General features: G+C 39.9%; 1 protein-coding gene across 3 annotated transcripts in view; it reads left to right on the forward strand.

Annotated features, from left to right (window-relative positions):
* The window catches only part of LOC117948148 (chemokine-like protein TAFA-1), a 31,700-nt gene that overhangs the window by 17,648 nt on the left and 559 nt on the right, over window positions 1-13,493 (forward strand). For 2 of the 3 annotated variants that reach the window (XM_034877655.1, XM_034877653.1), the window contains exons 3-6: window positions 4,901-5,041; window positions 6,202-6,326; window positions 6,514-6,600; window positions 6,763-7,632. In XM_034877655.1, coding sequence (XP_034733546.1) covers window positions 4,901-5,041; window positions 6,202-6,326; window positions 6,514-6,546 — 299 coding nt within the window. In that variant the 3' untranslated portion in view covers window positions 6,547-6,600; window positions 6,763-7,632. Of the gene's footprint in view, window positions 1-4,900; window positions 5,042-6,201; window positions 6,327-6,513; window positions 6,601-6,762; window positions 7,633-13,493 lie in introns of those variants that run through there. The other variant, XM_034877654.1, reaches the window with a different exon arrangement.

Genomic DNA, 13,493 nt, shown 5'->3' on the forward strand with positions numbered 1-13,493 from the left:
ACGTTAATCAATTTAACAGTCTTGGAATAGAGTGACTAAGTCAAAACGAGTGCAGACAAGACTGAGGACGGACCATTACGGATCATTAATCAGTTTTATTGTAAATGTGCCAGCGTTAGCCATCCGGTTAATTTTCTACCATAGCCCCTTGGCGAGATGTTTTGAGACCACAGAAACAGGAAACGGTATGACATACAGGTATGGGTTAAAATGCAAAGACAGAAGAAAAAGAGATGCCATAAAAACACAACAACCGCAACAAAATAAGCCTTCTTAAGTGCAGAAGCCAAAACAACAAAATATTTTTTGACACGTGCAAATGTGCAGAGCAGCAATAACCAAAGAGGTGATGGAGATGGTGATCAAATGTACAAGTCAGTAAAATGGGGATGTGACATGATAGACACATGAGCCATGCAGCACAGAGTTGTAAGACACAACTTTAGAAAGACCAAATTGTTAAAGTACTAGTGACCATGGACTTAAAGACTAAATTCAGTGTGGGGGAGAACTTTTTTCTCCACAGCCAGAAAAGACAAGCAAAGGAAGTCACAGCACAGGAAATAAATCAACATAATACCAACACCAGGAACAAATCATCCCAGAAACCACGACAGAACGGCCCCCTCATTCAGCACTATGTTATGACTTTTTCAGCTCAGCTTAGAAAATGAGCTGTGCCCTGTTGGAAGCAGATTGTAAGTGCTCACCTTGTTTCCTGACAGGCTCCATTTCTCTGCTCAGGGTAATAAAGAGGAAAGAGCACAAAGCATAGAGATAAATAAAAAAGGCCAGGTCCAGTTGAGACCCTCTGCTTCTGGGTGACATCTGACCCCATGGATGATTATTTAGTTTGACCCTGTTCCCTGTCAATCAAAAGGCTGCTGGAGAGATCACACAAGCACACACGCTCTCACACTCTGAAGCTGTCATTTGGGAGACTGACTTTGTCACTGATTATGGGGGGAAATGGAAATACAGAAAACAATTATACCCTTGCATGGCTCCAGATGAGAGCTTTCATCTCCAGCCATGTTATTCTCCGTCTCCCTCTTAAATATTTATATTGCAAAGACGGGGTCTCGGAGCATGCAGCGTGTTGTACTTGCAGGCTGAAACCATGAGTGAACTTGAAGCGTTGCTTTTGTTTAAAAAAGAAGACACCCAGTACACCTGCGAGCTAGCGGTACCACACTGATTTGCATTTTTATTTGATTTTAATATTTTCTTCGGAGGTGATGATTTCCAAATATAGAGGATCCCGATTCTTTGCTAGCAACAAGCAATGCAAGTTAATTATGTTGCGTAGTGTGTTTTTAATAGATCAAAGAGGAAATCTAGGGCTGTCTTATGCAATTAAGAAGATGCATTAAGAAGAACAAACCCCTGTGGGCTGTTGTTTCCAAATGACGCCCCACTGCTTCCACTGTTACATCAAGATTAACGTTGTGCAGACATGCCCTTTTGTTGAGTGCATCAGGCAGCAGACAACATTCTCCCAGTCCAGATGTAAGCTCTGGATACTTTTCAGTTAGACCAAAGGCTGTTGATGTTTTCTGAAACCCAGCGCCAGGAGTCACAATAACCCCAATAAACTCAACAGACTTGGCATCAAGTGGGGAAAAGTACTGCTTCCTCAAATTTTTCCTCCTCTTGTATTAATATTTGGCTATTCATTTTGTTACTTAAAACCTTCATATTCAATCAACATCTTGACACTAGTGCACATATCCACTCCTCAGTAACACTAAATCCAAAATTAACTACAACTAAGTTTATCATGACGAATGTTTTTTATTTCTTTATAACTCACTGTGGTATGACTGAGAGAATAAAGTGTGAGATGATCCTAGTGATCTATTTCTCTCCATCAGGTCAGGCAGGGCCCCGTTGGTTAATCCCCCCAGGAGCTCACATGATGGTTCAATTATGTCCAAAAACTGACACTCACGCGCTCTCTCTCTCTCTCTTTTAATTTAAGCTACTTTATGGCTCAGTTTTGCCGTTTTAAAATTGTGGGCGGAACATGTACAGTATTCTTTGTAAAGGAGCTATCTCCACAATGGCAAGCATTTCTTCCCCCGCAAATTCTGGAAATCGTTGCGTCTACACCATTATAATCCCAAATGTTGTAATTTGGTATCACAAGATTAACAACATTTTATTTTAGCCCAAATTTAGCATTAATAAGCATAAATGAACACAGAATGCATACATAAACTTCAGCTTTTTTTTTTAAATAGAGTACAAGATGATTTCTTCAAGTGTCTTGTTTTGGGTCCCTGGGTAGCTCACCTGGTAGAGTATGTGCCCATTTATAGAGATTTACTCCTCGATGCCGCGGGTTTGACTCCGACCTGCAGCCCTTTGCTCCCCTTTCATGTCTTCATCTGTCCCATAAAAATCAAAGGCCTAAACTGCCCAAAAAATAATATTTAAAAGTCTTGTTTCATCAGATCAACAACCACCACAGGTAACACTTTACATCAACACCCCTCGTTAAGCATTAAACAATGATAACTTCTTCCACTTATGTGCCCATGTTATGTGGTGGCAAAGACATTAATATATTGTGCATAGACCAATTTTTATTCTTAAAGATACTACATTAGAAGGGGATTAAAGTATTACTCAAATCCAAAAGAAAGGAAGAAAACACCTAAATCCTCACATTTAAGAAGCTGGAAAGTTTTTTTTTTTATTTTTGCCTCATTAAACACCAATTAATCAACCACTTCTTTTAGTTTACACATATTATTTAGTATTACAACCATGTTATGTATAATTATCCATTTATATACCAGCAATTGATGCTTCATGGTGTACAAGCTATAAAAGAAGGCATTGTAGTATACAATTCTACATATATTCAAACAGCAATGTTATAGTGTTTTCTTAATGCGCATATGCTGCTTCTAAATGCTTGTAGTAAATGTTGAAGTAAGGGCTAAATAATGTCACCACTCAGCTTTTTTATATTGACATGTAGGTTTTATGCTGCAGTGATTCGATGCTGTGCCCGGTTCTAACTTCTCTTGAGATTCTGTATCCTGCTTCAAAGAAACTGCTCAGCAACAGAAGGGCCTCACAAACCCAAATATTTAAATGTAGTAAAGTGATATATGCAAATCTAGCCATGGAACAGTTTACAAACCCACAGCTCATTGTCAAACATTACTTCAAATCCCGTTGATTGCGAAATACTAGCTACGTTTCCCGCTCTCTCTGCTCGTCCTCTCTACAACCTCCTTGATCTTGTGTCATGCTGACGGGTGTAATTGTCAGATGGTTCTTTTGCTGCACAACTCTTATGTGGAGAGTCTGAGCGCGGAGGCGGTTGGGGGGGTGGGGGGGGTCAAGTCCATTCGGCCCAGTCCTCTTAGCCTTCAGGGCAAAGCCAGAGGCTTGGTAATAATTGCATGATGGAGCCAGTGTTCATATTCATGATAACCCTGAAGCCGGCCTCTCCTCCTGCAAATAGAGTATTTCTCTCTGCCTGCGCTCACAAATCTCTTCATCAACATTCAACAAGCTGCAGGGGTCTTGTTTGCTCAAAGACTAAAGAGTGTAAAGCACAATTAATCTTGTTTACGGGAAAAAGTCTAATGTTTCACAGATATTTTTCCACATTAAATATACAAATTTTAAGCAGAAACATGGATATGACCGTCAATGGTGGAAGAAGTACTCGCATATTTGACTTAGGTAAAGGTAATAGTACTGTAAAAGAAAGTGAATGTCTCTCATTCAAAATAAACAGTAAAACCAAAGGAGTAAATCAAAATTCTTTGGACATTTCTATGTCTCTATGTCTTTTTTTTAATATTTGAAAATATGAAGAGGTATTTCAATGAAAGTAGATCAATTTTGAGGGGAAATGTCTTTCTAATGGAACCGTTAACGACTCATCTAAAACAGGACAGGGGCCACAACCACAGCTTTCTGATGAAGGGGTTCCAAGCCCAACAAGTTGGAAAACACTGTTTTAATCTTTAAAAATGCATGTTATAAGGTTATTGTATGTGATTTCTTAATTTCAAAGGTAGCTAGTAAGAGTAACAGTTGGCGGATTCATTCAATAAACTCAAATAGTCATGACGGTCCACTTCCGGGATTGCTCCGTTGCCGCCAAAAATACTGCCAGATGGCCGTCACCTTTTGCTTTCTTTGTGTTGGAATTTTAAACTGGTTGATTTGTATGGAAAATGAGTAACTATTCTCGAGATTTCTGCTCGGTAAATCCAGACAGCTAGCTAGACTATCTGTCCAATCGGACTTTTCTGTTGCACGACTGAAACATCTTTTGAACGTACACGTTCCACCAAAACAAGTTCCTTCCCGAATATTTTGCAGCGGCACCCGGTGCTTACCGCTGCCCAACACGATTGTGATTGGTTTAAAGCAATGTCAATAAAACAGAGCACGTTTTTCTCCCATCCCAAAATTCTGTGTGGACTAGCGAGACCCACTTACACAGCGCTGTGGAGGAAGGTCTGGCAAAGCAAGACTAGTCTGCAATTGACAATTACTTAATTACTTAATCTCTGTTTTTTTCAGTTAATCGTTTGGTTTATAAAATGTCTTAAAAATCTGTATTGTCTTCAAATGTCTCTTTACTGTCCGACCAGTAGTCCAAACGTACAGACCGGAAGAAAAAAGAAAATCCTCCTAATTGCCATTCATTGTCTCGCAATCACCATAAATTAGTGACCAATCGTAGTAAAACATACAATATTTTTTTCTAAAATGCACTGGAATAGAAGTGTAAAGTAAGGTACGATGTTAATCTGCACCACTGGTGTTCACACAGTGAGATATTCAGATGTAAGTTGTTTGGTCACCCTTGAGATGCTGACTTAATATAGTTCATTGTCTCTTTTTGTTTTCATTATTTTTTCAGAGGGGGGCACATGTGAAGTAGTTGCTGCTCACCGATGCTGTAATAAGAATCGTATTGAGGAGCGGTCACAGACGGTCAAGTGTTCTTGTTTGCCGGGCAAGGTGGCTGGAACCACCAGAAACAGACCTTCTTGTGTCGACGGTGAGTACTTTAGCAGGTAAAGAAAAAATGATCGGGTTTTACTAAAACGCTGTTCAAAAAGGTTGCATGAGGGGGAAAAAATCACTTTTTTATTTAATGCAAGCTTCAATCATACATGCAGGAAAAGAAAGGTTTTCATTTTTATTTTTAGATTTAATTCTACTAAACACGCACTGTATTGTACAAAATAAAAATCCTGACGGACAAAACTGCTACATGTTTTTAAAAGATACAGAGATTTGTTCCTAATAAAAGCCTAAGTCACCCATGCAATGCCTTGTCCCAGATAAGATTAACATTAACTGGGATAATGTCACATCCAAATTCTGTTGCTGTCAGACAGCAGAAGGTGGTGGTGGTGGTGGTGGTGGGGGGGGGGCAAGCTTTACGCCAACAGTCAAACAGCTGAATGTAGCACACCTCAGGGAAGAGAAAGGAAAGAATAGCAAAATGCAAAGAGATGCAGAGGAGAGAGGATCTTGATTACATACTGTACGTAGGTACATGTAGATTTTTCATGATGGTTTTATACATGCTTTGACAAATGTCTGCTACACAGACCCAATCCCTTGTAAGAAATGGATTCGGTGCTCAGGTCTGATACAACTAAAACACATAATGGCTGGAAAAAATCCTCTCACCTGCAGTTTTTATCTTAAATCCTTTTGCAAATATTACTGAAATCTCTGAGCGGACTGAGAGCATATGAGGTTGCTCAATGTCAGCTCTGACAGATTTCTTTCCTCTGTCACACATTACAAACCATTTACTGTCTACTTACCCTGTATTTAAGGCAATTTTCTCTGCTGACGGAATGCAATAAAGTCACGTCAAGTCACAGTCACACCTACCGATCCTCTCACACAATAAAAAGCCTCAGTTCCAACCCCTGCATTCATGTAGAACTGCATCTGATACAGAAACTGCGTTGTAAAGGCAACAGTTTTGCACTGTAAAAGGATATATGAAGCATGTACATGCGACACATACAACCAACTTACTTACTGCCTCCTTTACCATGACACATTTGATGATAAAGATTGGACACCCAGCCGAACTGACATCTATCTGCAAAGTGCGGGGCAATGCTATCCAGTTTTGCACTCTGTTAGGGTGAACGGCACCCGCATCACCATTTCTCTTGTCTTTGTCGCCTGTAGCATCCATAGTAATTGGGAAGTGGTGGTGTGAGATGGAACCTTGCCTGGAGGGGGAGGAATGCAAGACGCTCCCTGACAACTCAGGCTGGATGTGTTACGCCGGCAACAAGATCAAAACCACAAGGGTAAGATAACCTCTCTTGACCGCGGGAAAGAAGACATTTTGGCAAAACAGTGGGAGAGAAATGTACAGCGCATTGACACTCGCTGTGTTATCAACAAAACAGCCTAATTATCAGGATTTAATTCCACTGCAAATTGACTTGTTCACAACACGGTCTAACCCCTCAACTTCCTCCTTTTTCTTGACAGAACACTCAGCCATACACAACATCTACATATTAACACTTTGCTGAAAGGATGCAAGGAACGCCTCTGGGGGAGAAGGTTAATCTGCAGGTCAGCCTCTTCATTTTTACTGGAACACCGCCATATGCTAATTCATTTCTCTTTAATCTGTTTTATTTGCTAAGCTTTGTCAGGATAGGGGGAAACACTCAATTCACATCCATTTCTGTGATGTTCACATCCTCTTAAATATGTCTTTCCTTCTCGTTTCAGACTGTCACAGGACCAATTATCACAAAGACAATGAACCTGTTGTTGCTTTATGAAATGTGAACACTTCTCAGATTAAAGTGTAAAAATATGTAGAATACATAAACCACATCCTGCTCAAGGCTACTGAAAATACTGACATTTCAAGATGCCTGCAGGGAACTTCATAATAACCTTGTAATGAGTATATTTTCCATCATTTCTTTCCGACTTTGAGATGGAACGTGAATGTCTGTGCATTTGGATCAATCTGGAGAGCATCTGACATCCTTGCTGAGACATCAGTGAGACAGAGGTTCTCTACAAAGCGCCAAACAGGAGAGAAATACAAGGACATGGGATGAGCAAGTGCAGGAGTTGACAGCCCTCAGGTTTTTTGTTTGTTTTTAAAATATTGCAAGAGGAAAAGAAATATTGTACATACATTGTTTGTTTGTCCTTTCTTGTGTACATGAACTTTATCTATGGTGGTGGTGAAAAATGATCATTCGAGTCCCTGAATGCAGTTTTCATCTTCCCTCTTGTTTCCCCTAAAAACCCAACACAGCCAAAGTTTGATGATGTAATGTAAAGATAAAACAGATGCATTGTGAAGGAGATGTTTTTACAAAAGACAGCTTGTGTGTCCCTGTACATTTTACCAATTTGTTCGGTACTTGGAAGCCTTTGACCACTTGTTCGATGGCTTTACCAGTCAAACTTGGTAACGTGTCAACTACCCTGAAACCGATTCACCAAAAATGTGACACCGGTAGGTTGTTTTCGATACTTGAAATGCCTTATTTGAGTCAAATCATTCAAATGATGATGTTGTACAGATGAAGCCATCTATCAATATGTGCTGAAATTTCATTAAAGTCATTGTTCCTGTAACTGATGTCAGCACATCCTTGCCACCGAACCTCACAGGTATCAGTTACAAGTCATCTGAATACATCTGCTGCTGAAGTACCAAAACCATTGCTTTAAACTGGAAAGTTTGACGTTTTGGGAAAGAACTTTTCTCAAAATACCTTTCTTACTGAGAACTACTTCTGTTAATACCATGTGCATCCTGGTACTCGTGTTTTATAATGCTTGGAGCACTGTTCACTGTCCCAGGGGACTGGATGAAAATGAGCTTTCAGCTATATCTCTGTAGAGTGCACATTTCAAAAATTGAAGTTCACGTTTATTATACACGGTCCCTGTTAAATAAACATGTAAATTAATTAAAAAATAAGTTGGGCTTTACAGGGGTTAATCGGTAAGACTATAGAAAGCATTCTTTTCCCCAATTTTAAACTCATTCCATTTTCATTTTTAGAGGCAATTGACAAGAATCAGGATGGTAAATTTCCACAGGTGTTGGGTGGGGTTTTTGTGTGTTCAAAGTTATTGCGGTTGGAGTTTAATCACTTAGGTTGTGATATCTAATTGCATGCTGTGGAGTGGGTAATATGACTACAGCTTTATATGCAATAGACAGATATTAGAGTGGTATCAATCTTCTTATCTAACTCTCAGCAAGAAAGCAAAAAAGCGTAAATGTCAACTCATTCCTTTAATTATAATCATCTCAACTGAAAACATCTCAAACTCCACCTTCAGACATGCATCCTTAAGCCAGACACCCGGGCTATCAACTAGACTTACTTTGCTCTCTGTACACAGGTATATAACTCTAACAACAATTACACACACATAGATGAATGGGTAACATGACTCGCTTCTGTATTTGCAACACTTTGATGCAGTATCGCAGTGGGGAGCTGGCCATTGCTTTCACAGCCTCTGCCCCTCTGGAATAATTCCAGGAGGAAATCTGGGGGACTGCTTGTGCTGTGTGTCATCCATCTTCTGGAAAAATGAAAGTTTTCCCTGGTCCTTGCACATTATTTTTCCACTGTCCACTTTTACTCAGTTTTAATTGTCTCTTCGTTCAAATGCACCACTTATCCCATTTAAGAGAGCACATAAATTGATTTTTGGTGCTTTTAAACTTAGAAAAATACAAGTGCCTCAGCACCTGACCAATGATCTGCCAACATCAATGTTTGGAATAAGAATAGAGAGCCTCTGTTTCACTCCTCTTTATTCTTTTTTTGCATTTAGTAGGTTTCTTTTATCAGTTTTTCTGATATGATGTGATACAGGGTATCTACACTACCACTGTACCTGTGAGTGACATTTAATCATCTTGCCATTTTTAGATAAAACAGTGATTATTCTGGTAGCTTTCATGATAGCTTCCATGAGTCTCTCAAAACCCTGATATTATATATTTGGAACTGGGGTTCAGTTAAATAGCATTACCTGTGCAAAAAGGTGTTTTCTTTGTTTTTTTACCCGTTATCCAGAAGCCGGCTGCATCTTTAAATGGTTGGTCTCGATCTCACAGATGTACACTTCCATCCCGGAGAGATAAAATGGTTGCCCGTGGCAAAACTATTGTCTGAATCCAGTATTTTCACAGACTGTGTTCAATTCAATTCAATTTTATTTATTGTAACAATCCATAACAAGTGTTATCTGGAGACATTTTACACTTTGTTGTTCTGCTCTTTGATAGAAAACTGGTTAAGTCAATTGCAAAGGCCGGTGATGGCAGTGTGTTGAAATATAGGGTTTAAATGTTGGTTTTAGTCCAATTAAAGCATACGCCTCATTCATAATAAATAAAGTTAACTGTTTACGCAATACAGTAACGTGAGGTATTTAAATTTGCTGGACACATGGTTAAACGTAATTTGCTCTTAAGTGTAAGTGGGTGTCGCCGCGTGTTGTCTACTTCATTAATAGCAATCATCTCCAATATCATTCAAATAAATCCAAACCAGGCAGCCCTGCCTTGCTGCATGATTTAAATGTTCTTCAAAACTTGCCATTTCAGTGTGTAACTTGTTAGCTCAAAGTTTGTTGTTGTTTTCCAACGAGAATTAAGTTTGAGAACGGCAACAAACAGAGCAGAATGTGAGGGACATGTTAGGCAATTATCCTGGAAATTTACTTCTGTTGATCCATGATGATGTCTTAAGTGCTACAAACCCCAAACCCAGTACAAATTTTCGATTTTCTAGAACAACTTATGAAATGAACCCAAAAATGTGCAAAAATAAAGTAAAAAGCAAGTGTGACAGAAGCTAACCTGGAAGTGGGGCAAGACTTTGACTGTATATGAAAACACATGCTTATTTTGCATGGCAGCTAAAGTCAACTTGTACCTTTGTTTATCCAGTTAACAACTTGACAATTGAACTGGCGACCTCCTGTGGAATTAGTGGAATTATGACCAAAAAGTTCTATTTTGGTCTCATCTGACCACATGACTTTCTCCCTTTAACCCTTCTGGATCATCCAAATGGTCATTGGCCAACTTAAGACGGGCCTTGACATGTGCTGGTTTGAGCAGGGGAACCTTCCGTGCCATGCATGATTTCAAACCATGACGTCTTAGTGTATTACCAACAGTAACCTTGGAAACGGTGGTCCCAGCTCTTATCAGGTCATTGACCATCTCCTCCCGTGTAGTTCTGGGCTGATTTCTCACCTTTCTTAGGATCATTGAGACCCCAAAATGTGAGATTTTGCATGGAGCCCCAGTCCGAGGGAGACTGACAGTCATGTTTAGCTTCTTCCATTTTCTAATGATTGCTCCAACAGTGGACCTTTTTTCCCCAAGCTGCTTGGCAATTTCTCCTTAGCCCTTTCCAGCCTTGTGGAGGTGTACAATTTTGTCTCTAGTGTCTGTGGACAGCTCTTTGGTCTTGGCCATGTTAGTAGTTGGATTCTTACTAATTGTATGGGGTGGACAGGTGTCTTAATGCAGCTAATGATCTCAAACAGTGCATCAAATTTAGGATAATAAATGGAGTGGAGGTGGACATTTTAAAGGAAGACTAACAGGTCTTTGAGGGTCAGAATTGTAGCTGATAGACAGGTGGTCATATACTTGTTTGCAGCTGTATCATACAAATAAATAGTTAAAAAAATTAAACATTGTGATTTCTGGATTTGTTTTTAGATTATGTCTCTCACAGTGGACATGATAACAATTTCAGACCCCTCCATGATTTCTAAGTGAGAGAACTTGCAAATAAAAGGATAGACAGCAGGGTGTTCAAATACTTACTTTCCTCATTATATGTGCTGTGGAATGTGCAGTATGAACACATATGCCAAATTACAGCACAGTGTCCATCATTCATTGTATTGAAATTACAGCATTTATCTGAGGCAGCAGTGACATGGCAAAACCATAAAAAATAAAATGCTGTTTAGTTTGTGCTATATTTGCTTCAGGCTATCACAATTCAAATGACAGCCTTTGAAATAAGGTTCCCTGTCCAACATGGGATTGCTAAATGGGCATAATGAGTGCAAGATGGCAGCGAGCAGCATCTCTATTTCTGTCAGTCTCCGGAATGGTTCTCTGGGCTGCCGCTATAGGCTCTGATGTATCACATCAAGCTGCAGAACAGTGAGAAATAAGACACAAGTGATGGTGATGTGCCCTGACTTCTTTTTATGATGTACCAGGGACATCCTGGGAATTGAGGCTCCCATGTTTTTTTTTCTAAAGACACTTTTCATTCAAAACACTCCTACAGTCTAGTCATTCTCCGTTCTCTGCACTTAGAAGTAGCTGCTCTCTTTCCATGAACATCAAGGTGCAACTTAAAGCAACAGGATATGATGGTAAGATGTTAAATGTGAAATTCCTACTATCGAGACAAAATCCCCACACACAGGTAATGATCTGCTTGAGAGAAGATCAATCCTCAAGTTGCCTTTTTATTAGTAGTGTGTAAAATTAACTGCATGAACTGTTGTGATCATGAGCTCTGCATTGGATTCACGTCCAAGAAACTGCAAGGCATGCACATATACAGAGTACACCAAGCATTTAAAAAAGATAAAAAGCCATTAACTCTTCTCTCCAGTTGTTTTCTGTTGCATCAAGCAATTGCCCCGATTAGCCAGTCTTATCACATCCTGTAACAGAACTGTCTCCACTGCCCCTGCAGGATTCTGAGATTTTAAAGTCAAGGTAACACAGACCAAACTAGATTCTAATTAAAGTTGACATCAGGTGGCTCATACTCCTCCTCCCTCCCTCCTTTTCAGGCTTTCATCTAAATGATTCATGCGGAGAACACCGGGCCTTTCATGCCGTTAGCTCCTCACAAAGGAATAACAACTTGATCACACAAAGCAAACATTGACAGATTTACATTGACACCGGGACAGTGTCTGTTGCACCGACTTATATCAAGTGATGTCAGACCGATGCTGGGGCACTCAGCTGACATGTTGTGTGTTTGCAGGGCCGTTTTTGCAGATATTCATGCTGACAAATGTGAGACAATAAATTAAACACTAGACCATGAAGACAAAATACAACAACATGTTAATCCTGGTGTGGTAATTCCAATAGGGTGTGACCTGCTGTGAACCCAAAGTGATTGTGTGGAAAGTGGTGTCAGCCATATGTTGTGGGCTGGAAGGTTGGAAGGTGGGCTGGAAGGTTGGCATTGTGGAAGAGGATCAGTTTAAGCAACTCAGTGTCACTGCGGGTAAGAGCATCAGCTTGATGCCTGAACGGAAACACAAATTGAATCCTTCATTGCAGACAATACAGGTAGGCTAAATAATTGCCAAATTGAAAGATGAATGCTTGGAAGGTAATTTTCTTCTTCTTATAAGTAAGAAGAGGATTTATCTCAGTGTGAAGAAAGACTGCCTTGAATTAAAGATGAGCACCCCCTGCCTTTTGTCAAGCGATTGTGAACAAAACAGCACACAGTACAGAGCAACTACAGGAAAGCAAAAATAGGTTTGGTATAAAAGTTCAGCTTTGTGGGGAAGCTTATCAGACTTACCATGACATGGAAGTGCCTCCAGGCTGAGGCAGGCTGTGTGCTGTTATTATTTGTGTATTGGATTTGAAGGCTGAAAATCTTGTGTCCAAAAAACCTAAAAATAAATTGAAGTTGCGCTGCTAATGGGTACTAACAACTTTACCCAGAATGGAAGTTTGGTTTCTAATGTATCAACCTTGAAAATAAAAGATACTACTACTACGCTACTAGGGTTTTTCTCACCATGAAACTCTGATGTTTTAATTTGCTTGTTTGTTTCATGACAGACAGTGACCTAATGCGAGCGTCATCCATTGAGGCGAAGGACGTGAAATGAGCAGCGACCGTGTTGTGTCCAATCCTTCTCCCCGACTGTGGTGTCTTGCTGTGGGTTATTTTCTTCCTCACCACTCTGGCCTCACCCTTACACTTGACTTTAATGGAGACTGACAGTAAATCACAATTACCCATAAAAGGCACTTTAAAAATAGTTTAAGAAATGAGGCTGCCCTAATCTGAAGGTTGAACACATGGCCCGCACTGCACAGCATTCTGGGAAGACACATCATAGAAAAGGTCAGAGGACAAGCATTTACACCTGTTGTTCTTATTTGACCCTTAAATAAAGGAATCATTCTGCAAAAGGAAGGGTGAGTTTTCCACGCATATGTAAGTATGCTATTGTAACAATTACTGCACACACAGAAATTTCAGTTTATCTTTTTAATTTAAACCTAGAAGAAAATCCAGACCAACTTTGAAGCAGCAGACGTAATTTTAGCAGGTCAGGGACGTGTTACAAAGTATACGTGAGGTGCCTTGACATGTGCTGGTTTGAGCAGGGGAACCTTCCGTGCCATGCATGATTTCAAACCATGACGTCTTAGTGTATTA

This window comes from Etheostoma cragini, chromosome 7, assembly GCF_013103735.1.
Source record: "Etheostoma cragini isolate CJK2018 chromosome 7, CSU_Ecrag_1.0, whole genome shotgun sequence".
Lineage (NCBI taxonomy): Eukaryota > Metazoa > Chordata > Actinopteri > Perciformes > Percidae > Etheostoma > Etheostoma cragini.